This window comes from Macaca mulatta, chromosome 3 (genome assembly GCF_049350105.2).
Source record: "Macaca mulatta isolate MMU2019108-1 chromosome 3, T2T-MMU8v2.0, whole genome shotgun sequence".
NCBI lineage: Eukaryota > Metazoa > Chordata > Mammalia > Primates > Cercopithecidae > Macaca > Macaca mulatta.
This window is the reverse complement of record NC_133408.1, coordinates 104,521,449-104,548,818: the sequence shown is the minus strand read 5'-3', so window position 1 is coordinate 104,548,818 and position 27,370 is coordinate 104,521,449. Positions and strand designations below refer to the sequence as shown.

General features: G+C 37.8%; 1 protein-coding gene across 2 annotated transcripts in view; it reads left to right on the top strand.

Annotated features, from left to right (window-relative positions):
* STK31 (serine/threonine kinase 31) overlaps positions 1-27,370 on the top strand; it is a 134,803-nt gene that overhangs the window by 96,652 nt on the left and 10,781 nt on the right. For both annotated transcript variants that reach the window (XM_015133895.3, XM_077996988.1), the window contains exons 16-22: positions 7,554-7,655; positions 9,715-9,795; positions 11,614-11,739; positions 12,643-12,768; positions 12,950-13,036; positions 14,029-14,178; positions 16,908-17,030. In XM_015133895.3, coding sequence (XP_014989381.3) covers positions 7,554-7,655; positions 9,715-9,795; positions 11,614-11,739; positions 12,643-12,768; positions 12,950-13,036; positions 14,029-14,178; positions 16,908-17,030 — 795 coding nt within the window. The remainder of the gene's footprint in view (positions 1-7,553; positions 7,656-9,714; positions 9,796-11,613; positions 11,740-12,642; positions 12,769-12,949; positions 13,037-14,028; positions 14,179-16,907; positions 17,031-27,370) is intronic.

The window sequence follows — 27,370 nt, the reverse complement described above, 5'->3', positions numbered from 1 at the left end:
ACTCTTTTTTCTCTAAACTTTTCTTCTCACTTTATTTTATTAATTTGATCTTCAATCACTGTTATCCTTTCTTCCACTTGATCTAATCAGCTATTGAAGCTTCTGCATGCATCACTTATTGATATTTGTTGGTTCTCGTGCCATGCTTTTCAGCTCCATCAGGTCATTTAAGGTCTTCTCTTCACTATTCATTCTACTTAGCCATTTGTCTAATCTTTTTTCGCTTCGTTATGGTGGGTTCGAACATCCTCCTTTAGCTCGGAGAAATTTTTTATTACCAATCTTCTGAAGCCTATTTCTGTCAGCTTATCAAAGTCATTTTCTGTTCAGCTTTGTTCTGTTGCTGGTGAGGAGCTGCGATCCTTTGGAGGAGAAGAGCTCTGGTTTTTAGAATTTTCAGCTTTTGGCTGGGCGTGGTGGCTCACGCCTGTAATCTCAGCACTTTGGGAGGCCAAGATGGACAGATCACGAGGTCAGGATATCGAGACCATCCTAGCTAACATGGTGAAACCCCATCTCTACTAAAAATACAAAAAATTAGTCCGGCGTGGTGGCAGGTGCCTGCAGTCCCAGCTACTCAAGAGGCTGAGGTAGGAGAATGGTGTGAACCGAGGAGGCGGAGCTAGCAGTGATTTGAGATTGTGCCATGGCAGCCTGGGTGACAGAGGTGAGACTCCATCTCCAAAAAAAAAAAAAAAAAGAATTTTCCACTTTTCTGCTCTTGTTTCTCCCCATCTTTGTGGTTTTATCTACCTTTGGTCTTTGATGTTGGTGACCTACATATGGGGTTTTGGCATGGATGTCCTTTTTGTTGCTGTTAATGCTATTCCTTTCTGTTTGTTAGTTTTCCTTCTAACAGATTCCTCAGCTGCAGGTCTGTTGGAGTTTTCTGGAGGTCCACTCCAGACCCTGTTTGCCTGGGTGTTGCCAGCAGAGGCTGTAGAACACCAAATATTGCAGAACAGTAAATACTGCTGCCTGATCCTTCCTCTGGAAGCTTTCTCCCAGAGGGACACCCGCCTGTATGAGGTGTCAGTCAGCCCCTACTGGGATGTGTCTCTCAGTTAGGCCACATGGGGTCAGGGACCCACTTGAGGAGGCAGTCTGTCCATTCTCCAAGCTCAAACACCATGCTGGGAGAACCACTGATCTCTTCAGAGCTGTCAGATGGGGACATTTAGTCTGCAGAAATTTCTGCTGCCTTTTGTTCAGCTATGCCCTGTCCCCAGATGTGCAGTCTACAGAGGTAGAGGCCTTGCTGAGCTGCTGTAGGCTCCCCCCCGGTTCGAGGTACCTGGTTCATCTCATTGGGACTGGTTGGATAGTGAGTGCAGCCCATGGAGGGCAAGCCAAAGCAGGGTGGGCATCACCTCACCCAGGAAGCACAAGGAGTCAGGGGATTTCCCTTTGCTAGCCAAGGGAAGGTGTGACAGACAGTATCTGAAAAAACGGGACACTCCTGCCCCAGTACTGTGCTTTTCTAACAGTCTTAGCAAACGGCACACCAGTTCCATATGAAATTTAAAGTAGTTTTTAAAAAAAATTCTGTACAGAAAGTCAGTGGTGGCTTGATGGGGATAGTACTGAATCTCTAAATTACTTTGGGCAGTATGGCCCTTTTCATGATACTGATTCTTCCTATCCATGAGCATGGAATTTTTTTCCATTTGTTTGTATTCTCTCTTGTATCCTCCTTGTTTGTATCCTCCTTCAACAGTAGTTTGTAGTTCTCCTTGAAGAGGTCCTTTACATCCCTTGTTAGCTGTATTCCTAGGTATTTTATTTTCTTTGTAGCAATTGCGAATGGGAGTTCACCCATGATTTGGCTCTCTATTATTGGTGTATAGGAATGCTTGTGATTTTTGCACACTGATTTTGTAACCTGAGACTTTACTGAAGTTGCTTATCAGTTCAAGACGTTTTTGGGCTGAGACGATGGGGTTTTCTTAATATACAATCCTGTCATCTGCAAACAGAGACAATTTGACTTCCTGTCTTCCCATGTGAATACCTTTTATTTCTTTGTCTTGCCTGATTGCCCTGTCTAGAACTTCCAATACTAGGTTAAATAGGAGTGGTGAGAGTGGGCATCCTTGTCTTGGTGACAGTTTTCAAAGGGATACTTCCAGCTTTTCCCATTTAGTATGATATTGGCTGTGGGTTTGTCATAAATGGCTCTTAATATTTTGAGATGCATTCCATCAATACCTAGTTAATTGAGAATTTTTAGCATGAAGCAGTGTTGAATTTTATTGAAGTCTTTTTCTGCATGTATTGAGATAATCATGGTTTTTGTCATTGTTTATGTTTATGTGAGGAGTTATGTTTACTGATTTGCATACGTTGAACCAGTCTTGCATCCCAGGGATGAAGCCAACTTGATTGCGGTGCATAAGCTTTTTGATGTGATGCTGAATTCAGTTTGCCAGTATTTTATTGAGGATTTTTGCATCAATGTTCATCAGGGATATTGGCCTGAAATTTCCTTTTTTTGTTGTGTCTTTGCCAGGTTTTGGTACCAGGATGATGCTGGCCTCATAAAATGAGTTAGGGAGGAGTCTCTCTTTTTCTGTTGTTTGGAATAGTTTCAGAAGGAATGGTACTAGCTCCTCTTTGTACCTCTGGTAGAATTTGGCTGTGTATCCGTCTGGTCCTGGGGTTTTTTTGGTTGGTAGGCTATTAATTACTGCCTCAATTTCAGAACTTGTTATTGGTCTATTTGGGGATTCAAATTCTTCCTGGTTTAGTCTTGGGAGGGTGTATGTGTCCAGGAATTTTTCCATTTCTTCTAGATTTTCTAGTTTATTTGCATAGAGGTGTTTATTGTATTCTCTGATGGTAGCTTGGATTTCTGTGGGATCAATGGTGATATCCCCTTTATCATTTTTTATTGTGTCTATTTGATTCTTCCTTCTTTTCTTCTTTATTAGTCTGGCTAGTGGTCTATCAGTTTTGTTGATCTTTTCAAATAACCAGCTCCTGGATTCATTGATTTTTTTGAAGGGTTTTTCATGTCTCTTATCTCCTGCAGTTCTGCCCTGATCTTAGTTATTTCTTGTCTTCTGCTAGCTTTTGAATTTGTTTGCTGTAGCTTCTGTAGCTCTTGTAATTGTGATGTTAGGGTGTTGATTTTAGATCTTTCCCGCTTTCTCCCGTGGGCATTTAGTGCTATAAATTTCCCTCTAAAGACTGCTTTAACTGTGTCCCAGAGATTCTGGTACATTGTATCTTTGTTCTTATTGGTTTCAAAGAATTTTTTTTATTTCTGCCTTCATTTTGTTAGGTACCCAGTAGTTATTCAGGAGCAGGTTGTTCAGTTTCCATGTAATTGTGTGGTTTTGAGTGAGTTTCTCAATCTTGAGTTCTGCTTTAATTGCACTGTGGTCTGAGAGACTGTTGGTTATGATTTCTGTTCTTTTGCATTTGCCGAGGAGTGTTTTACTTCCAATTATGTGGTCAATTTTAGAATAAGTGCGATGTGGTACTGAAAAGAATGTATATTCTGTTGATTTGGGGTGGAGAGTTCTGTAGGTGTCTACTAGGTCCACTTGGTCCAGAGCTGAGTTCAAGTCCTGAATATCCTTGTTAATTTTCCATCTCATTGGTATGTCTAATATTGACAGTGGGGTATTAAAGTCTCCCATTATTATTGTGTGGGAGTCTTAGTCTCTTTGTAGGTCTATAAGAACTTGCTTTATGAATCTTGGTGCTCCTGTATTGGGTGCATATATATTTAGGATAGTTAACTCTTCTTGTTGCACTGATCCCTTTACCATTATGTGATGCCTTTATTTATTTATGATATTTATTGGTTTAAAGTCTGTTTTATCAGATACTAGGATTGCAATGCCTGCTTTTTTTTGCTTTCGATTTGCTTGGTAAATATTCCTCCATCCCTGTATTTTGAGCCTATGTGTGTCTTTGCATGTGAGATGGGTCTCCTTAATATAGCACACCGATGGATCTTGACTCTTTATCCAATTTGCCACTCCCTGTGTTTTAATTGGGGCATTTCATCTGTGTACGTTTCAGGTCAATATTGTTATTTGTGAATTTGATCCTGTCATTATGATACTAGCTGGTTATTTTGCCCATTAGTTGATGCAGTTTCTTCATGGTGGTGATGGTCTTTACAATTTGGTATGTTTTTGCATTGGCTGGAACCAGTTGTTCCTTTCCATATTTAGTGCTTCCTTCAGGAGCTCTTGTAAGGCAGGTCTGATTGTGACAAAATCTCTCAGCATTTGCTTGTCTGTAAAGGATTTTATTTCTCCTTTGCTTGTGAAGCTTACTTTGGCTGGATATGAAATTCTGGGTTGAAAATTATTTTCTTTAAGAATGTTGAATATTGGCTCCCACATGCTTCTGGCTTTTTAGGGTTTCTGCAGAGAAACTGCTGTTAGTCTGATGGGCTTCCCTTTGTGGATAACCTGACCTCTCTCTCTGGCTCCCCTTAATATTTTTTCCTTCATTTCAACCTTGGTGAATCTGACAATTATGTGTGTTGGGGTTGCTGTTCTTGAGGAGTAGCTTTTTGGTGTTCCCTGTATTTCCTGAATTTTAATATTGGCCTGTCCTGCTAGGTAGGGGAAGTTCTCCTGGATAATATCCTTAAGTGTATTTTCCAACTTGGTTCCATTCTCCCTGTCACTTTCAGGTACACCAATCAAACGTAGGTTTGGTCTTTTCACATAGTCGCATATTTGTTCGAGGCTTTGTTCCTTTTCATTTTTTTTTCTTTAATCTTGTCTTCATGCTTTATTTCATTAAGTTGATCTTCAGTTTCTGATATCCTTTCTTCTGATTGATTGATTTGGCTATTGATACTTCTGTAGGCTTCATGAAGTTCTCATGCTGTGTTTTTCAGCTCCTTGATGTCATCTATGTTCTTCTCTAAACTAGTTATTCTAGTTAGCAATTCATCTAACCTTTTTTCAAGGTTCTTAGCTTCCTTGCATTGGGTTAGAACATGCTCCTTTAGCTCAGAAGAGTTTGTTATTACCCATGTTCTGAAGCCTACTTCTGTCAGTTCATCAAACTCATTCTCCATCCAGTTTTGTTCTCTTGCTGGTGAGGAGTTGTGATCCTTTGGAGGAGAAAAGAGGTTCTGGTTTTTGGAATTTTCACCCTTTTTGTGCTGGTTTTTCCTCATCTTCTTGGATTATCTACCTTGTTGGATTTATTGACCTTTGGTCTTTGATGTTGGTGACCTTTGGATGTGTTTTTTTTGTGTGGACATCCTTTTTGTTTATGTTGATGCAATTCTGTTAGTTTTCCTTCTAAGAGTCAGGCCCCTCTGCTGCAGGTTTGCTGGAGTTTGCTGGAAGTTCACTCCAGACCCTGTTTGCCTGGGTATCACCAGTGGAGGCTGCAGAACAGCAAAGATTACTGCCTGTTCTTTCTTCTGGAAGCTTCATGCCAGAGGAGCACCTGCCAGATGCTAGCCAGAGCTCTCCTGTATGAGGTGTCTGCCTGCTGAGAGGTATCTTCCTCTCAGGAGGCATGGGGGTCAGGGACTCACTTGAGGAGGCAGTCTGTCCCTTAGCAGAGCTCGAGGTCTGGCAGGCAGGAACATTTACGTCTGCTGATGCTGAACCTACAGCCGCTTCTTCCCCCAGGTGCTCTGTCCCAGGAAGATGGGAGTTTTATCCATAAGCCCCTGACTGGGGCTTCCGTCTTTCTTTCAGAGATGCCCTGCCCAGAGAGGAGGAATCTAGAGACGCAGTCTGGCTACAGAGACTTTGCTGGGCTGCGGTGGACTCTACTGAGTCCAAACTTCCTGGTGGCTTTGTTTACACTGTGAGGGGAAAACTGCCTACTCAAGCCTCAGTAATGGCAGATGCCCCTCCCCCAACCAGGTTGACTTCAGACTGCCGTTCTGGCAGTGAGAATTTCAAGCTAGTGGATCTTAGCTTGCTGGGCTCCACGTGGGATCTGCTGAGCAGGGCCACTTGATTCCCTGGCTTCAGCCTCCTTTTCAGGGGAGTGAACGGTTCTGTCTCGCTGGTGTTCCAGGCACCAGTGGGGTATGAAAAAAAATTCCTGCAGCTAGCTCAGTGTCTGCCCAAATGTCTGCCCAGTTTTGTGCTTGAAACCGAAGGCCCTGGTGGTGTATGCACCTGAGGGAATCTCCTGGTCTGTGGGTTGTGAAGACTATTGGAAAAGAGTAGTATCTGGGCCAGAATGAACCGTTCCTCATGGCACAGTCCCTCAAGGCTTCCCTTGGCTAGGAGAGGGAGTTCCCCAACCCCTTGTGCTTCCTGGGTGAGGTGACGCCCCACCCTGCTTTCGCTTACCCTCTGTGGGCTGCAGCCACTGTCTAACTAGTCCCAATGACATGAGCTGGGTACCTCAGTTCAAAATGCAGAAATCACCTGCCTTCTCCGTAGATCTGATTGGGAGCTGCAGACCAGAGCTGTTCCTGTTTGGCCATCTTAGTATCCGGATCCTTGAAATCTGACTTTTAAAGTGTAAACCAAAAGTGTCTGAGACAGCTATCAATCAATTTAGAAAGTTTATTTTGCCAAGGTTAAGGATGCATGCCTGGGAGGCAGGTCTATGCTTTTCTGAGAGATGGTTGTGAGGGCTTCAGTATTTAAAGGAGAAAGGATGGATACTGGGGAAAGAGGAAGAAGTTTTAAAAAGATATGGGTAGATAAGAGACAGATGGTTTGAATTCTTTAGTCTTTGATCACCTTTCAGCAAATACACAATTTAAATTTGAGAGAAGGGTAGAGGAATAGTCGCTAGCTCAGTGAATCTGCATTTTTACATCAGAGGAAGGAATCAGTTATGCATTTATCTCAGGTGAGCAAAAGGATGATGACTTAGAGTTCTGTCCTTTGTCCTGCACCTAAGAAAATAAGCTATCGATTTACATTGTCAGAGTAAAATTCAACAGAACTGTTTTAGGGTAAAGATCCTGGGGTCCATAAGGGATTTCCTACTGAGTTGTGAGGAAGGTATGCAGGGTTTTTATATTTGTAGCTATCTTATTTAGGAATAAAATGGGAAGCAGGTTTGCCTGACACAGTTCCCAGCTTGACTTTTTCCTTTGGCTTAGTGATTTAAAGTTCCCAAGATTTATTTTCCTTTCACAAAAGCTTACATACTTTTTAAAGTGGCTTATGTATTATCACTGGAGACAGTTCACACATTAACTCATCCTTTTGTTTTGAACCAAATCTCATGTAGAAGACAATTCTAGGGAATTCAGGTGTATTCTGGTTGCTATTATTAATATTTCTTTTGTTTGAATGGCAGTTGGCCATTTTTATCCTACAGAAAATCTACAGCAGAAGAGACAAGAAAAATCTATGTAATTGATTTTATGTCTTTACTTTTTATAACTCCTCTTTCTAGGTTTCAGAAAAGTCACTGTTAGAATGAATTGACCTAAGTTAATTCAGCAAATATTAGGGGGGTCTTTTATGTGCTAGGTACAGAAGGATACATAGAAACCACACAGAGTAATTTACTACAGAACTTGAATTCTTAAAGGAAGACTTGTTTTCTCTGTGTTAATAAAAAACACTTTTTCTTTCTGATTCAAGTCAGATGACCCTGATGGCTCTCAAATTGAGAAAATAAAAGAAGAAATAACTCAGCTGCGCAATAATGTTTTTCAGGAAATTTATCATGAGAGGGAGGAATATGTAAGTATTTGATTCTTTGAAGTATTACTTTAGATTTTACTCTAGAAATTGAATTTAAATATCTGTTTTATGAGGTGGACTGTAATCTCAGGGCTAGAGGTATTATGTAGAAAGTTTATATATATATTGATCTAGTAAGATTTTTGTAAGTTTAGAAATAAATTTCACATGACCAAATATTCTGACCATTGTACCAGTGTGGAAATAACTGAAAATTGTAATGAAGGAAAAACATCACTTGTAATATTTCCGCTCAGTGGTAACAGTAGTAATCATTGTTAACTTTTGACTTTCTCTTAGTCTTTTTTTGCTTGTTTTTAGAATTGAGATTATAGCACAGACACACTTTTGCATATTGCCTTTTTTCTGTTTAACATAAAACCTAAAGACCTTTTCCTTACACAAAATTTATATCAACATCATTTTCCCATAATGTTGCAATGTAAACATTAATGAGCAGCATAATTTAGTTGAATGTAACAAAATAAGACTACCTGGTTTTGGGGGCAGAAGAAGTTACATCTTTTAAGTCTCTATTTTACCACTGATTTTTGTGAGCTTGGGGAAATAAATCATTGTATTTTTTCTTTAAAATGGAAGAATATTGTATTTTATATCTGGGAGATGTTACCAGGAAGAAGTTAGTTAAGAAACAGCACTTTGAAAGAAAAATACTGACCGGGCATGGTGGCTGACACCTGTAGTCCCAGCACTTTGGGAGGCCAAGGTGGGTGGATCACTTGAGCCCAGGAGTTTGAGACCAGCCTGGGCACATGGTGAGACCCCATCTCTACAAAAAATACAACAATTAGGTACATGGTGTCATGTACCTGTAGGCCCAGCTACTTTGGAGGCTAAGGCAGGAGGATTGCTTGAGCCCAGGAGGTTGAGACTGCATTGAGCTATGATCATGCTGCTGCATTCTAGCCTGGGCAACAGAGCAAGACCCTGTCTCAAAAAAAAAAAAAAAAAAAAAGTAAAAATATTAAAACTATGAAAACAATAGGTATTTTATGTGTCATGCTTTATTTAGCTAATTCATCTGAGTATATGTAAATACCTTATTGACCTTGGGTTAAAATAGCTATCTTGCAGTGATTTGACAAGTGTTTAGAAGTTTTGCTTAATAAATATGTGATAAGTGGCTTTTCTTTTGTGAGGATACTCTATTTTCACATTTATTTCAAAGTTACTTATGTAGAGCTATGTATTTTTTCTCTCAGGCTTTAAAATTTTTCTCTTAACAAAACAGCTGTTATTTTAAAATGTCACTGTGTTCTTAATATTTTGAGAAATAATGACAGTTTTATGCCTCAAATTGATATATTATCAGACATTTTCATTTTAGTTTGGAAGTGGGTGAGGACTTTGACCTTGCAAGATTTGTGCTTATGTATGTATCCAAAGCTTAAAATTAGTAATTAAATTTTTCTTCCGTTAGTAAGATGGTAGTTTAGATGGGTTAAAAAAATACTTCAGCCAACTTAAATTTAAAGGAGCAATGAACAATTTGCAAATTGGACAGCCAAATCACAGCAGATTCAGAGAGACTCTGGGGATGCTTTGTGGTTAGAACAAATTTATAGACAAAAAAAGGGAAGTGACTTACAGAAATCGGCAGCAACGTACAAGAACAACTGTATTGGTTACAGGTTGGCGTTTGCCTTATTTGAACGCAGCTTGAACACTTAGCAGTCGATAGGTGGTTGAAGTATGGCTGCTGGGACTGGCAAAGACTCAGCTATTGTTATAGGTGCATACTGCTAAGTTAGATTTTCAGTCTTGTCTGCCTATTAAGCTAGGTTGCAGTTCATCCACAAGGACTCAAATATAGAAGCACAGAGTCCTTCTCAGGTCATATTTAATTTGCTTTAGCAGACGCAAGGTGAGTCTTGGTTTTCACTTGTTATTTCTTGAAGTAGAAGGCAGAAACAGTGATTATGTGTCTTACTTGGTATGTTATAATGTAGATGCTGATATATTTTCCTGAAGAGCAACATGTCAAAATTGAATATATATTGATCTACAGTTAAAAACTTTTTTTTTTAAAAAACTTTAGGAGATGCTGACTAGTTTGGCACAGAAATGGTTCCCTGAGCTGCCTCTGCTTCATCCTGAAATAGGGTTACTCAAATACATGGTAAACTTTGTTTCCCTTGAGAATTACTACTATGCAGAGAGTGTTGAAAAGTGATAATATTAAATTTGTGTCAGTGTTAAACTTATAGTATCTTTTTAATAAAACTATTCCTGATGAATATTTTATGGGTATTAGAACTTTTTCTTATGACCCTTTAATGTTTGCATGGTATATATTTTTATTTTTATGTTAAATTGCATTATCTATTTTTCTGTTTTCCTTATCCTCATTCAGTACATTTCATTTGAATTATAGGTGTACTTATTTGAATTATAGGTGTTTATTGTTTGAAATGACAAAATAAAATTTTAACTGCTACTTCAAGAGTTAGGATAAAAACAAGATATTGCTAGCCATGAGGGATTTGAGCACAATGTGTTTTTTAAGTTAAAGCATTCTGGGAAAAAATTCCTGAGAGGTTGGCTAAAGTGGAGATGTTGAGGTGGGTATGGTTTTCTACGCAGGCAGGATTCAAAAGCTGGAGATCAGCATATTAGATAGGGGTCATATGGAGCAGGATTAGTAAACACTGGCTCTCAGGACAGAATCTGTTAGTCCTACCATGTATATTGCCTTCTACGGTGAGGGCCTAGATGAGGTATTTATTCATTAAGATTGTCATTAAGTCCATTATAATGGCTTAAATATGGAACAGAGAGGGATATTTGTGTAGACATGTGAGTTTATTCTAAAAAATATTTAAGATTAAAGTTCCCTAACTTAAATAATTACTCTAAACTCTTTCCAGACTAGACTTTAAAATGATGTGCAGTTTTCTTTGCAACTATTTGCCTCTAACTTAGCGATTATCTTACGCAGTGTGGGCAAATGAGTATGTACTGCCACATAGGACTTGAAAATTAATATTTAAAAATATGCTGATCTACTTTATTATAGAAGATTATAAAAGGTTTGACTCATGGTTTATGGAAGCCTTTAATGGCTTTCTGATGTTTAACTGTAATGTATACTTAGGAATTTTTTGTAGGTTGATTATATTTGTAGAATACGTAAATGTACTGGCAAAACTTAAGAAAAAACCCCGAAAACAATTCTACAGTGCCCCTTACTGAAACTGCACCACAGTAAAACTTAGCTTTAAAATGTTGATGATCATATTTTAGTGTGAAAAATTATTCCTTTTAAAAAGTAACAGAAATATCTAGTAAAATTAGTTATTGAAAGCCATTTTCACTTTTGAGGACTCCAAACAGGGGCAGAGGTGTTAGAATTACTTCATGGTAGTCATAATTTTTGGACTAATCTTTCCCAGTTGACAACTACAATTTTGTCATTATTTTACCTTATTTATTTTTTGTTTTTTAAAAAATGTTTATTTCAAGAGTTTTTGGGATACAGGTGTTTTGTGGTTACATGGATAAGTTCTTTAGTGGTGATTTCTGAGAGTTTAGTGCACCCATCACCTGAGCGGTGTACACTAACCCAGTATATAGTCCTTCATTCCTCACCCTGCTCCTAATCAGTTGTTACTTTAGTATTTTTAGGAAACATAAGTGGTTTTTCAAGTAAACATTAGGGATCCTAGGATGCATATCTGGTTAATAATTCTATTCATTTCCTGAATCTGTTCTAAAATTATAGCAGCAGTTAAATGTATGGTGATTACACTTTGGGTGGGAGGAGTTTAAGAACCAGGAACTAGAGAAAATTCAAAATTTTAAAGATTTTAATTTTATTGGTTTTTCCAGTACAGTTGATATGTCCAAGTCATTTAATAGCATGTAACTAATTATGTTTATGATTTTTAAGTGCTGGGATTGTTTGGATTCTTCAACTGTCATAAAATCTTGTGCCTAGAACTCTGGTGGCCTCCTTACAATGAGCTTGGAACGAGATCTTCTTGATGCTGAGCCCATGAAGGAACTTAGCAGCAAGCGTCCTTTGGTATGTTCTGAGGTTAATGGGCAGATAATTCTGTTAAAGGTAAGCCTAAATTGTTCTTACTTGTGGGAGATTCAGCAGCATAAAGGATAGTGGTGCTTGTTACATTTCAAGAAAGAAAAAACCTCACTGTTAGTTTTCTAAAGTATATAAGTTGACTGGCATGATAATTGTGCTTGTAGTTTGGTTGCCAGAGCTAATTTTTACTTTTAAAGTTTCCGTCAATTGAACAATGAGAACACCTGGACGCAGGGCGGGGAACATCATACATGGGGGCCTGTCGTGGGGTGGGGGGCAGGGGGAGAGATAGCATTAGGAGAAATACCTAATGTAAATGACGAGTTAATGGGTGCAGCAAACCAACATGGCATATTTATAACTATGTAACAAACTTGCACGTTGTGCACAGGTACCCTAGAACTTAAAGTATAGTAATAATAAAAAAAATTATTTAAAAAGGTCATTAAATAAAGCTTTATCTCACATGAAAAAAAATCAATAAAGTTTCCCTCATTTCCCTAAATAGAATATGTCCTTAATAGGATATGCTTTCCTTTTTTTGGGTGAACTTATTATATTCATCCAATATCTTTTTAAAATTCTTCATTTTCTTACATTTCTCCTTGAAATATCAGCTGTGTTGTCAGTACAGTCTTCTGCTCCTGAATTTCTTTTCATTGGTCTGGGAAACTGTTAATCATGATAATAAGATAATTAATTTGGCCTTAGTTGCTACACATTCTAGAATGTGTAGCAGGCTATAGGTAGAATTACACTTTCCTTTTCCAAATTGTAGCATTCAAAGAAGATAGAAAAGTACTTATGAAATTAAAAAATAAAATTAGATTTTATTTAACTTAATGAATTATGTTTAAATTGGAATGGTGTATAATTATAATGAGATTTTCATCTTGGAATTACCAGTGCCTCTTTTTTTGGTACAAGGGCTATTCTGTGGATGTTGACACAGAAGCCAAGGTGATTGAGAGAGCAGCCACCTACCATAGAGCTTGGAGAGAAGCTGAAGAAGAGTCAGGGTTACTACCATTAATATTCCTGTTTTTATGTAAGGTAAAGTTCTTATGCTTATCTCTTGCAGAAACCATTTTATTTAAAATAAGTTTAAACTCCAGGTTTTAGAGCAGCAGTTCATTCCCCTTAACATAAAACAAAAATTATGCTATAGAATCAATGTATGCTAAAATACGTTGAAGTTTTAACTTGGAGTCACATTCTCTGTTTTGCTTCTTAGTCCGATCCTATGGCTTACCTGATGGTCCCATACTACCCTAGGGCAAACCTGAGTACTGTTCAAGCCAGCATGCCTTTAAATTCAGAAGTAAGTACAAAGCACTATTTATTTCCATGGATGTATTAAATGAGAAAATAACACCTAATATTTATTCAGGGCATACTACATGCTATATACTTTGTAAAATTTTGACTCATGGTATTCTATTTAATTGTCACATCAAACCTGTGATAGAAGTTATTATATGGATGAGAAAAAGGGTTAAAGGGATTAAGTGACTTGCACAGGGTCCCTTAGCCAGAGGTAGAGAGGGGACTCGAAATTGGTTCCAAAGCCCAAGCTTATAACTACTAAGCTGTGCTGTATGTGAACTGCCTCATATAGCACTTGGTATTATAAGTGCTTAAGTGGCAGCTTTTATTTTTATCATTGTAAATTTAGGATTAGTAATAACAGTGAAGGAGGCCCTGATTCTTCTTATGGAGTAACACTGTTTCAGTCTCTTATAGGTACATTACATGGTTGGTATTTGTAATCCAAGTCTTCTTTGAGATAATAGAACAGGTGTCCTCAAACCCCAGGTCGCAGACTGGTACCAATCTGTGGCCTATTAAGAACAGGGTGGCACAGCAGGAAGTGAGTGGCCGGTGAGCAAGCATTACTGCCTGAGCTCAATTTCCTGTGGGATCAGTGGAGGCATTAGATTCTCACAGGAGCATAAACTCTATTGTGAACTGTGCATGTGAGGAATCTAGGTTGCACACTCCTTATGAGAATCTAATTCCTGTGATCTGAGGTGAAACCGTTTGATCCTGAAACCAACCCCCCCGCATCCGTGGAAAAATTGTCTTTCATGAAACTGGTCCCTGGTGCCCACACACACACACACACACAGTGTCGCCATTACAAAATCAAGGCTTCATCTGGTCTTTAATTCTTTCTCTATGCTGTATTCTTATTAAAGATTCATTTGGAGGAAACTTTACTCATTTCTAGAGCAGTTTTTTAATCAGAGAAAAGTTTCAAGATTAAAATGATTTGCCTACTTCCTCACTTGTTTTGTGTGTACGTATCTATAGGAAGCTTTAAAGGTCATGAAAGGTGTTGCCCAGGGCCTGTATACATTGCATAAGGCTGATATAATTCATGGATCACTTCATCAGAACAATGTATTTGCTATAAACCGTGAACAAGGAATTGTTGGAGATTTTGACTTCACCAAATCTGTGGTAAGATATCATGGTTTTACAGATAGGTTCTAGACTTTATTTAATATTATTAAGCAGTAGTTCAGCATTTATATATAATATAATACTGTATTATAGGATCTTTGCCTTCAGTTAAACTGTGTCATGTAGTATAAGCAACTGTTTGCTCTCGGCTAGGTCCTAGAATAACAAGAATTTCTAAGTTTGTTCATTGTGTATTTTAACCATAAGTCTTAGGAGCTACCTGACATTACATACTCAATGGCATTGACAACATTAATTATTTTATCATCATTAGGAAACATTTAATTGCTGGGAAACATGCAAGGAAACTAGGTGGCCATCTCCCAACCTATCTCCACTGGTGTCCCTCTGTCTATAGATACAATTTACATATATGTACTTTGCTATTTTTTGATTAATAATGTACATTTTTAGGAACCTTGGACTTTTTAGGAACCTTGGACTTTTTAGTTTAAATCCAGATTCAACTCTAATGACTGTTAATTTGGTGTCATATTACCTCAGAATAGGCAGTTTGTAGAGATAGCAAAGATCAGACAAGAGCATGTTGTGATTTTTTGTTGTTGTTATAATGGGAACAATACTCTTTTAACTGAGAAATAAAAATTGCGTATATCATGTACAACATGAGGTTTTGAAGTGTGTATACAATGTGGAGTGGCCAAATCAGCAATTATTTTTCTAAAAATAGCAGCTTTATTGAGATACAATTCATGTAAAATATACAATTCAGTAATAGTTTGTAGTACATTCACAAAGTTGTGCAGTGATAATCAGTATTGAATTCCAGAACATTATTATTCCCAAAAAGAAAATCCATACTGATTAGCAGTCACTCAAATTTCCCCCTTCTTCTCAAGCCTGAAAACCACTAATACACTTTCTGTCTCTATGGATTTGCCCATTTGGACATCTCATGTAAATGGAATGATACAGTACGTGGACTTTTATGCTAACTTCACTTAGCATAGTGTTTTCACAGTTCATCCACATTGTTGACTGCATCAGAATGCCATTCTTTTTTGTTGCCAAATTATATTTTATTGTATGGCTGCACCACATTTTGTTTATATATTCATCAGTTGCTGGACATTTGGGTTGTTTACACTTATTGGTTATATGAATAATGCTGCTATGAGCATTAGCATACAATTTTTTTGTATGGACATGTTTTCATTTCTCTTGGGAGTGGAATTAACTGGGTTATATTGTTTTACTTTTTGAGGAGCAAAACTGTTTTCCAAAATGGCTACATCATTTTAAATTCTTAGCAGTAATATATAGGGATTTTGTTTTCTCTACATCCTTGCCAATATCTGTTACTATCTGAGCAATTCCCTTTAACTAGTATATGTTATAATGCTTTTATGCTTTGGTCATCTGCAAGTCATAAGGTAATGCTACTGGAGTATATGTAGTCTTAATGGTTTTCATATGGTAGCTCAAAAAGATGAGAAAATGAAACTGCAACTGTAATCAAAAGCTGGATTGTACAGATTGTACAGGATTTATACAGATTGATTTTCTGAAATATTTACTTTATTACATTAGTTTAACTGAAAATTAAGATATCCTAAGAAATATAACTAAATTATGAATTTTAAAAGATCTCAGCTTTTAGGGATTCTGGTTAGTTTACCTTTTGAGCATACCATTTGCATAACTGTAGATATGACTACAATAATTACTCTTCTCTTTAAATACTTATTCATCCCGTTATTATTCCTCAAAACATTGTTTTTAATCTTCAGTTAAAAATACTTATTCTGAAATATTGATCAAACTTACCTTTTGCTACATTTTCCATGCAATTTTTAGATTGAAGTGATCATCAGGAAGATAAATTTGAAAAGTAGTCTGAGGTCAAGATCATTGCTTTTCAGACCTTATAGTGCATATGACTCACCTGGGGTTCATGTTAAAATGCAAATTAGTGTTCAGCGTTTCTGCAGTGGATCATCTGCATTTCTAACAAGCTACCAGTTAATGCTGTAGCTTCTGGCCCTTGGACCATACTTTGAGAAGCAAAGATCAAAATCATAGCTAGAGAAAAGATAATTAACACTTAGTGATACCTGCTAGACATTATATCTCTGTAAGGTAGACATTATTTCCATTTTACAAATTAATTTAGGCTCAAAGAGGTTTACACCTACTATGTACCCATAAAAATTAAAAATAAATTTTAAAAATGGACAAAAAAGAGGTTAAAGCCCTAGGTCACACAGCAAATAAATGGGAGAGTGGGGAATTGTAACCAAGATCTGCCTGAATCTAGGGTTCATGCTATTGTCACATCATCTTTGACATGTTAGAAATGGTATATTTAGAGAATGGTCAGTAAGGAAGGAAAGTGCTTTGTAGGATTTCAGTTCTTAAATGAATTATTTAGAATTTTCAGAATTAGAACATAGTACTGCTGCTTACTCTTGTGAAATTTATTTTTAAAAAAGTATCAAATATTTAATCACAGAATCAGTGATTGTTAGTATTAAATCTGTTCAAGTCTACAAAATGAATGTAAAAAAAGTCCCATAGTTATTATTTTAACACTGATTTTAAGAGCAATTTATAATAGCAGAAATTGGTAAAAATATTTGAAAGCAAGAGAATGAAATATTTAAAATGAATTTGTTTTTTTTTTGTATTGATTAAATGCAGAGTACTTCACAGAAAGTCACCTCAATTGTGTTGTATCTAAAATATTTAAAATATTGTTTTTGCAGAGTCAGCGAGCCTCAGTGAACATGATGGTTGGTGACTTGAGTTTGATATCACCTGAGTTGAAAATGGGAAAACCTGCTTCTCCAAGTTCAGACTTATATGCTTATGGCTGCCTTTTATTATGGGTATGTTACTTTTTGTTGAAATAGATCATATATATATATGTATATATGTATATAATGTGATGATTTTTATAGTGATTCTCCTTAAAAAGCAGCAGACTTTTAGTAGAACTTTAAGTTTTATCAAAAACTATTGATATGGTTCCTATTACCTATTGTGTACTTTCTACAAATTGGCTTGATATATATTTTAGGTATCATGCTATTGTCTTAGTTTTGTTGAAGTCAAGATTAACAGTGAAGATGATTTTGTTCTACATTAATCTGAAAGCAGTTCATGCATATGTGGAAAATAAATATTAAATGAGTCTTGGGTATATTCCTGCTTCTACTGTAAACCAAATAGCTGTTTCTCATCCATGGTCTAAGAATTAAGAAGTTGGATGGAGCTGGAGGCCATTATCCTAAGTGAATTTACTCTGGATCAGAAAGCCAAATACTGCATGTTCTCACTTATAAGTGGGAGCTAAAAACTGAGTACACAGGGACACAAAGAAGGGACGTTGGGGTCTACTTGAGGGTTGAGGTTGGGAGAAAGGTAAGGATTGAAAAACTACCTGTTAGGCTGATTACCTGGGTGACAAAATTATCTGTACACCAGACCCCCATGACACACTGTTTACCCATGTGACAAACCTGCACATGTACCCCTTGAACCTAAGATAAACGTTGGAAGACAAAAAATAAAAAGCTTGTTTCATTTTGTACTGCTGTTTTACATAGAGAGTGCCTCTTTTTCCAAAGCCTTGAGTGTGACAAAACCTTATCTTTGTTGATCACATAAACAAAAATAATCTCCTTGTTAAAAAAACAAGAGTTAAGAGGGATTAAGTATTAAGAGAAGGAAGACTATTCTTATCAGCCCATGAGCCCGCAAACATTTTTTATAAAGGCCGGATGGTCTCTGCTGCAAGTACTGAGTTCTGCTGCTACAGCATGAAAGCAGCCATAGACAGTATGTAAACAAATCAGTGTGGTTCTCTTCCAGTAGTACTTTATTTATGGATATTGAAATTTGAATTTCATGTAGTTTGCATGTGCATGAAATAGTATTGCTTCAATTTGCTATGAAACATTTAAAAATGTGAAAACCACCCTTGGCTTGCAGCTGTACAGAAACACGTAGTGGAATCAGTTTGGTGTAGAGGCCATAAAGTTTGCTGATTTCTGTTCTACCCAGTGTAATAAGGTCACAAAAAGAAATAAAAGTCATAGAGTTTGAAAATGAAGAAATAAAGCTGTCTTTATTTGCAGATGACATGCTTAATTATGTAGAAAATCTTTGAGAATGTACATAAAAGCTACTAGAACAAATGAGTTTAGAAAGATAGCAGTTTTAATTTCAATATAATTGTGTTTTTATATAGGCCACAAATAACAGGAAATTAAAATTTAAAAATCATTTACAAAAGTGTTAAAATATGGAATTTGTAGGGGTAAATTTAGCAAAAGATGTGCAAGAGTTGCACGCTATTAAAACTACAAAGCATTGTTCAGAGAACCTCAAGAATACATAAATAAATGTACAGATACACCATGCTCATGGACTAGAAGACATTGTATGGAGATCAGTTGTTCTCAGGTTGGTTTATAGATTTGATGCAATTTCAACAAATAGTAGATTTTGCTTATTTTTTCAGAAATTGACAATTAGATTTTACAATTAATATGAAAATGGAGAGGATCTGAGATATAGCCAAAACATATTTGAAAAAGAAAAAAATTGAAGGACCCAGACTACCTGATTTTATAACTTAATAGATTCTAGGAAATTAAGACAGTGTGGGCCTAGAGGGGTGGCTCATGACTGTAATCCCAGCACTTAGGGAGGCTGAGGCAGGAGGATTGCTTGAGGCCAGGAGTTCAAGACTAGCCTAGGCAACACAGTGAGAACCCTCTGTCTCTACAAAAAATAAAAATTAGCTGAGTGTAGTGGTGTGTCTATGGTTCTAGCTACTTGGTAGGCTGAGGCAGAAGGATTGTTTGAGTCCAGGAGTTTAAGGCTGCAGTAAGCTATGACTGCTCCACTGGTGCTCCAGCCTAGGCTACAGAGCAGGACCCTATTTCTAAAAACAAAAGTGATACTTCTGTGAAGTTAGATGTCCAGATGAATGGAGCAGAATAGAGACAGTATAAATAGACTACACATACATGATAACTGACTTTTGACAAAGATACCAAGGCATTTCTCTGAGTGAAAGGAGACTCTTCAACAAAAATGATACAGGACAACTCATACCATATGTAGAGAATAAATTTTGATTCATTCCTTATACCATGCACAAAAATTAACTCAAAATGTATATCAGATCTAAATGTAAAACCTGAGACTCTAAAACTTATAGAGGAAAACATAGGATAAAATATTATTTGACTTTCAACTTGGCAAAGATTTCTTAAGAGGACACAGAAAACATCAACTCTAAAAGAAAAAAAATCATTTGGATTTCATCAAAATTGAAAACTTTGCTCTTCCAAAGACATTGTCACAAAAATGAAAGGCAAGTTACAGACTAGGAGAAAATATTTGAAAAACATATATCTGACAAAAATATTATATCCAGATTATCAAGAGCTCCTACAATTAATACTAAGAAGACTGCTCAGTTCAGAGATGGGCAAAATATTTAAACAGGCACTTTACCAAAGAAGGTGTCCACATGGCATGTAAGCCATGTGTGAAAGATGCTCTAAACACCATTTGTCATTGTCGTTAGGGAACTACAGATTAAAGCCAAAATGAGATACCACTATACTATACTATTCACTATAATGCCTAAAATTGAAAAGACCATAGCAAGTGTTGCTTAGATGTGTTGTACCTAGAACTCACATATATTGCCCAGGAGAATGTAAAGGGAACAACCATTTTGAAAAATATTTGGCAGTTTGTTAAAAGGTTGAACATATTCCTACCCTATAACCCAGCAATTCCACTCCTAGATATTTAGCCAAGAGAAATGAAAGCATATGTCCACACAAAGACTTGTATGTAAATATCGAAAGAATTTATGTGTAATAGATGAAAAGTAGAAACAACTCAAAGTCCATAAACAGATGAATGGAAAAACAATTTGCTATATATGTCTCTTATCCATTGGAATACTACTCAGGAATAAAACGATTGAACTATAAATATAACTCAGTAAGGTGGATGAATCTTAGAATAATTCTGCCAAGAGAAAGAAGCCAGATGATATGGTTTGGCTGTGTCTCCACCCAAATCTCACATTGAATTGTAATCCCCACATTTCAAGGGTGGGGTCAGGTGGGGATAATTGAATCATGGGGGCAGTTTCCCCCATGAGGTTCTCGTGGTAGTGAGTAAGTCTCACAAGATCTGATGATTTTATAAGGGGCATTTTCTCTTTTGCTCGGCACTTCTCCTTGCTGCTGCCACGTGAAGAAGGATGTGTTTACTTCCCCTTCTGCCATGATTGTAAGTTTCCTGAGTACCCCCCAGCCATGCTGAACTGTGAGTCAATTAAACCTCTTTCCTTTATAAATTACCTGGTCTTGGGGATGTCTTTGTTAGCAGTGTGAGAATGGACCAATACAGTAAATTGGTACAGAGAGTGGGATGCTGCTGTAAAGATACCTGAAAATGTGGAAGCAACTTTGGAACTGGGTGATGGACAGATGGAGAGCTCAGAAGAGGACAGGAATATGTGGGAAAGTTTGGAACTTCCTAGAGACTTGTTGAATGGCTTTGAGCAAAATGCTGATAGTAATATGGCCAGTGAAGTCTAGGTTGAGGTGGGCTCAGCTGGAGATGAGGAACTTGTTGGAACTAGAATAAACATGACTCTTGATGTTTTAGCAAAGAGACGCTGCTTTTTGCCCCTGCCCTAGAGATTTGTGAAACTTTGAACTTGAGAGAGATGATTTAGGGCATCTTGTGGAAGAAATTTCTAAGCAGCAAAGTGTTCAAGAGGTGACTTGGGTGCTTTTTTTTTTGGAGACGGAGTTTCGCTCTGTCGCCCAGGCTGGAGTGCAGTGGCTGGATCTCAGCTCACTGCAAGCTCCGCTTCTCGGGTTTACACCATTCTCCTGCCTCAGCCTCCCGAGTAACTGGGACTGTAGGCGCTCGCCACCTCGCCTGGCTAGTTTTTTGTATTTTTTTAGTAGAGACGAGGTTTCACCGTGTTAACCAGGATGGTCTTGATCTCCTGACCTCGTGATCTGCCCGTCTCAGCCTCCCAAAGTGCTGGGATTACAGGCTTGAGCCACCGCGCCTGGCCTGACTTGGGTGCTTTTAAAAGCATTGTTTTATGTATTCACAAAGATATAGTTTGGAATTGGAACTTATGTTTAAAAGGGAAGCAGAGCATAAAAGGAAAATTTGCAACCTGATGATGCAATAGAAAAGAAAAACCCGTGTCTGGGGAGAAATTCAAGCTAGCTGCAGAAATCTGCATAAGTAACAAGTAGCTGAATGTTAATCACTAAGACAATGGGGAAAGCGTCTCCAGGGCATGTCAGAAACCTTTGTTGCAGCCCCTCCCATCACAGGCACAGAGGCCTAGGAGGAAAAAATGGTTTCACAGGCTGGGCCCAGGGTCCGCCTGCTGTGTGCAGCCTTGGGACCTGGTGCCCTGTGTCCCAGCTGCTCCATTTGTGGCTAAAAGGGGCCAAGGTACAGCTCAGGCCGTGGCTTTAGAAGGTGCAAGCCCCAAACCTTGGCAGCTTCCACGTGGTTTGAGCCTGAAGGTGCACAGAAGTCAAGAATGGTGGTTTGAGAACTTCCACCTAGATTTCAGAGGATGTATGGAAATGCCTGGATGTCCAGGTAGAAGTTTTCTGCATGGGTGGAGCCCTTAGGAGAGCTTCTGCCAAGACAGTGTAAAAGGGAAATGTGGGGTCGGAGCTCCCACACAGAGCCCCCACTGGTGCACTGCCTAGTGGAGCTGTGAGAAGAGGGCCACAGTCCTCCAGACCCCAGAAGGTTAGATCCACTGACAGATCGCACAGTGTGCCCAGAGAAGCCACAGACACTCAATGCCAGCCCGTGAAAGCAGCTGGAAGCAGGACTGTACCCTGCAAAGCCACAGGGGCAGAGCTGCCCAAAGCCATGGGAGCCCACCTCTTGCATCAGTGTGACCTGGAGGTGCAACATGGAGTCAAAGGAGATCATTTTGGAGCTTTAAGATTTGACTGCCCCGCTGGATTTTGAACTTGCCTGGGGCCTGTAGCCCCTTTGTTTTGGCCAGATTCTCCCATTTGGAACAAGTGTATTTACCCAATGCCTGTACCCTCATTGTATTGAGGAAGTAACTAACTTGCTGTTGATTTTACAGGCTCATAGGCAGAAGGGATTTGCTTTATTTCAGATGAGACTTTGGACGGTGGACTTCTGAGTTAATGCTTAAATGAGTAAAGACTTTGGGGGACTGTTGGGAAGGCATGATTGGTTTTGAAACGTGAAGACATGAGATTTGGGAAGGGCCAGGGGTGGAATGATATGGTTTAGCTGTGTCCCCACCCAAATCTCACCTTGAATTTTAATAATTCCTGTGTGTCAAGGGCAGGCCCAGGTGGAGATATTTGAATTATGGGGTGGTTCCCCCATACTGTTCTTATGACTTTAGCCCTATACCTGCATGTATATTTAAAGTTGTCTGGTTTCATAGAACCAGCACCCTCATGGAAATAAACTGGCATGATTTTCATCAGTGCTTCAGTAATCTGTTTATTCTTTATATCAGAAGGGTGAAAGTAAATGTATCAAGTATTTTTTTGTTTCTGGGAGGACTCATAAGATATCCCATAAGCGTGGTAATAGCAGTTTTTATTCCACCTATTTCCTTTTAAAATGACAGTAAAGAGCTCCGTGAGTAAATATATTGTCTGATTTTCTACTCTTACATATTGTTGATTAAGGTCTTTTAAAAACTTTATTTTTAAATTAACCTGTACAATGGACTTTTTTTGGTATGCATTCTATGAATTTTAAAACACCTGTAGGTTAGTGTAATCACCACCACCACAGTCAGGATGCAGAACAGTTCCATAACCCAGAAAATTCCTGTGTGCCATCCCTTTGTAGTCACAACCTTCTCCCAATCCTTAAACGCTGGCAACCACTGATCTTTTATCACCGTGTTTTGTGCTTTTAAGAATGTCTCACACATAACAGTATGAACCTTAAATGTAAGTGGGCTAAATGCCCCAATTAAAAGACACAGACTGGCAAATTGGATAAAGAATCAAGACCCATCAGTGTGCTGTATTTAGGAGAACAATCTCACATACAAAGACATACATAGGCTCAAAATAAAGAGATGGAAGAATATTTACTAAGACAATGGAAAACAAAAAAAGCAGGGGTTGCAATCCTAGTCTCTGATAAAACAGAATTTTAACCAACAAAGACCAAAAAAGTCAAAGAAGGGCATTACATAATGGAAAAGGGATCAATGCAACAAGAAGAGCTAACTATCCTAAATATATTTGCACCCAATACAGGAGTACCAAGATTCATAAAACAAGTTCTTAGAGACCTACAAAGAGACTTAGACTCCCACACAATAACAGTGGGAGATTTTAACAGCCTACTGTCAATATTAGACAGATCAACGAGACAGAAAATTAACAAGGATATTCAGGACTTGACCTCAGCTCTGGACCAAGCGTACATAATAGACACCTACAGAACTCTCCACCCCAAGTCAACAGCATATACATTGTTTTCGGCACCACGTCACACTTATTTTAAAATTGGCCACATTATTGGAAATAAAACACTCCTCAGCAAATGCAAAAGAATGGAAATCTCAACAGTCTCTCAGACCACAGTGCAGTCAAATTAGAACTCAGGATTAAGAAACTCACTCAAAATTGCACAACTACATGGAAACTGAACAACCTGCTCCTGAATGACTACTGGGTACATAATGAAATGAAGGCAGAAACAAATAAATTCTTTGAAACTAATAAGAACAAAGACACAAGGTACCAGAATCCCTGGGACACAGCTAAAGCAGTGTTTAGAGGGAAATTTATAGCACTAAATGCCCGCAGGAGAAAGTGGGAAAGATCTAAAATCGACACCCTAACATCACAATTAAAAGAGCTACAGAAGCTACAGCAAACAGATTCAAAAGTTAGCAGAAGACAAGAAATAACTAAGATCAGGGCAGAACTGCAGGAGATAAGAGACATAAAAAACCCTTTAAAAAATCAATGAATCCAGGAGCTGGTTTTTTGAAAAGATTGACAAAATAGGTAGACCACTAGCCAGACTAATAAAGAAGAAAAGAGAGAAGAATCAAATAGACACAATAAAAAATGATAAAGGGGATATCACCACTGTCCCACAGAAATCCAAGCTACCATCAGAGAATACAATAAACACCTCTATGCAAATAAACTAGAAAATCTAGAAGAAATGGAAAAATTCCTGGACACGTACACCCTCCCAAGACTAAATAAGAGTTCGAATCTCCGAATAGACCAATAATGTGTTCTGAAATTGAGGCAGTAATTAATAGCCTACCAACCAAAAACAGTCCAGGACCAGACAGATACACAGGCAAATTCTACCAGATGTACAAAGAGGAGCTAGTACCATTACCATTCTTTCTGAAACTATTCCAGAGGGACTCCTCCCTAACTCATTTTATGAGGCTGGCATCATCCTGGTACCAAAACCTGGCAGAGACACTACAAAAAAGGGAAATTTCAGGCTAATCTGATGAACATAGATACAAAAATTCTCAATAAAATACTGGCAAACTGAATTCAGCAGGACATCAAAAAGCTTATCCACCATGATCAAGTCGGCTTCATCCCTGGGATGCAAGGTTGGTTCAACATAAATCAGTAAACATAATGCCTCACATAAACAGAATCAGTGACAAAAACCACATGATTATCTCAATAGATGCAGAAAAAGTCTTTGATAAAATTCACCACCCTTTATGCTAAAAACTCTCAATAAACTAGGTATTGATGGAAAGTATCTCAAAATATTAAGAGCTATTTATGACAAACCCACAGTGAATATCATACTGAATGGGCAAAAACTAGAAGCATTCCCTTTGAAAACTGGCAGAAGACAAGGATGCCCTCTTTCACACTCCTATTTAACATAGTATTGGAAGTTCTGGTCAGGGGAATCAAGCAAGGGAAAGAAATAAAGTGTATTCAAATAGGAAGAGAGGAAGTCAAAGTCTGTCTGTGTGCAGATGACATGAATGTATATTTAGAAAACTGTATCATTTCAGCATAAAATCTACTTTAGCTGATAAGCAACTTCAGCAAAGTCTCAGCATACAAAATCAACGTGCAGAACTCACAAGCATTCCTATACACCAATAATAAAGAGCCAAATCATGAGGGAACTCCCATTCACAATTGCTTATCCCATTCACAATTGCTACAAAGAGAATAAAATGCCTAGGAATACAGCTAACAAGGGATGTGAAGGACCTCTTCAAGAAGAACTACAAACCACTGCTCAAGGAAATAAGAGAGGATACAAATAAATGGAAATGTTTTCTCTCTGATCAGGCTGAGTAAATTGTGTTGAACTATTCTGAAGTTCACTGATTTTGTCTTCTGTCATCTCTGTACTTTTCAATTTATTCCATCCAGTTTTAAGATTTTGGTTATTGTACTTTGTAGTTCCCTAACTTTCATGCGATTCTTTTAAATAATTTTTTTCTTTGCTGAGATTTCTTTTTATTTACCTTAGAGAAATTATAATTGCTTGTTGAAGCATTTTATGACCATTGCTTCAAAGTTCTTGTCAAGTAATTATGTGATTCATCTTGGTGTTGATTGCAGTTTCTCGCTGAAGTTGTGGTTTTCCTGGTACTTTGTATAACAAATGATTTTTAATTTTATCCTGGACATTTTGGATATTATTTTAGTAGATTCTGAGTCCTCCTGAAAATTTTATTTTAGCAGGCAGTCACCTTGTTTAGGTTTAAACAGAGGTCCTGGACTACTTTTTGAACTGTGGTTTTAACGACAATCTAATTTTTAGAAATTTTTCAGTTATATTTTGATCTGCTTGAGTTGTTGCATACTGTTGGGCCTCCCGTGGTCCCTGCTGATGGTATTTGAAAGAATGAAAGGGAGTTTTCAAGACTGAGCTGCCTAGTGCTTCTAAATATGGGAATGCAGACTCTGGTCTATGGGATGAAGCTTCTTGAGCTGGGTGCTAGTTGTGGCAGGATCTCTCCTTTCCTATGACAGATGCAGAATACCTCCAGAACCATCCCTTGTTATGGTGGGATCTCCCTACTTATGGGCATCAGAGTGTATTTACTGGACCAGCTGCTTGTGGTGTGGTTTCCCTTTGTTGGTGCCTGTGGCCTCGTTGGTGTCTCAGGTGGTGCTGCTGCTGAGGATGGTGAATGCTTCCCCTGGCTGCTTATTGACAGTGAGGTTTCCAGTTGAACCTTCTTGCTGTTTCTCCTGGCCTCACCTGGTGGTGTTGATGGCAATCCTATTAAGTTCAAGAGAGGAATGAATCTACCTGGGCTGCTTTCTGTTGCAGGCTTAGGAGTTGGGAAACATCAGATCTGGATCACTTTTTTTTTTTTTTTTTTCAATTGGGAGGGTTATAAGACAACCTGTTACTATGTTGTTCCTCTAATCCTGGGGTCTTCAACTAGTTTTTCTTCCTTTTTTAAACCGTTCAATGTTTTCCTTTGGTTATATTTTCTGGTATTTTCAGGTTTTATAATTGTAATTAATGGAGAGGAACAGGAAGAGACCAAAAGCCCTTCTGCTCATTTTTTAATTGCAATGGGTGGAACTTATTTGGATTTGGATTTAAATAAACTAAAAGGGTAAACTAATTTGATACGAGATTACTCAAATTTTGAAAGCTAGGTATTTTGTATAAAAGTATTTTTCTTATGATATGTGTAAAAATAAGATTGTCTCTTAGAGATATGTACTAACATGTTTATAGGTGAAATTATGACATGCATAGGATTTGCCTCAAAGATAATATATATGGATTTGTTCATAGGGTAAGAGTAGTCATTGGCTGATGGTTGTTAGGGCTAGGGGATGAATATGTGGGACTCAGAGTACCTTTGTGTATGTGAAAAATTCTCCATGTTTTTAAGTTAAATTTAATTAATTTATTTCTTGCATCCCTCTTATCTCTGAAGCTTTTTTTAAAGTTTAGCTTATATTTCTCGAACCACAGGTTAGATATTATGGTAGAAAGAAACTTGCCTGATTTATTTTCTTTGTACCTAATTTTTGAGTATTGGTGAGGCTAACATGATATATAGGCTACCACGCTTTAACACATTTTCTTATAAGGTGAAGAAATATTAAAGTGTTCATAGTGTGTACATCACCTCTGATCGGTACTTTAG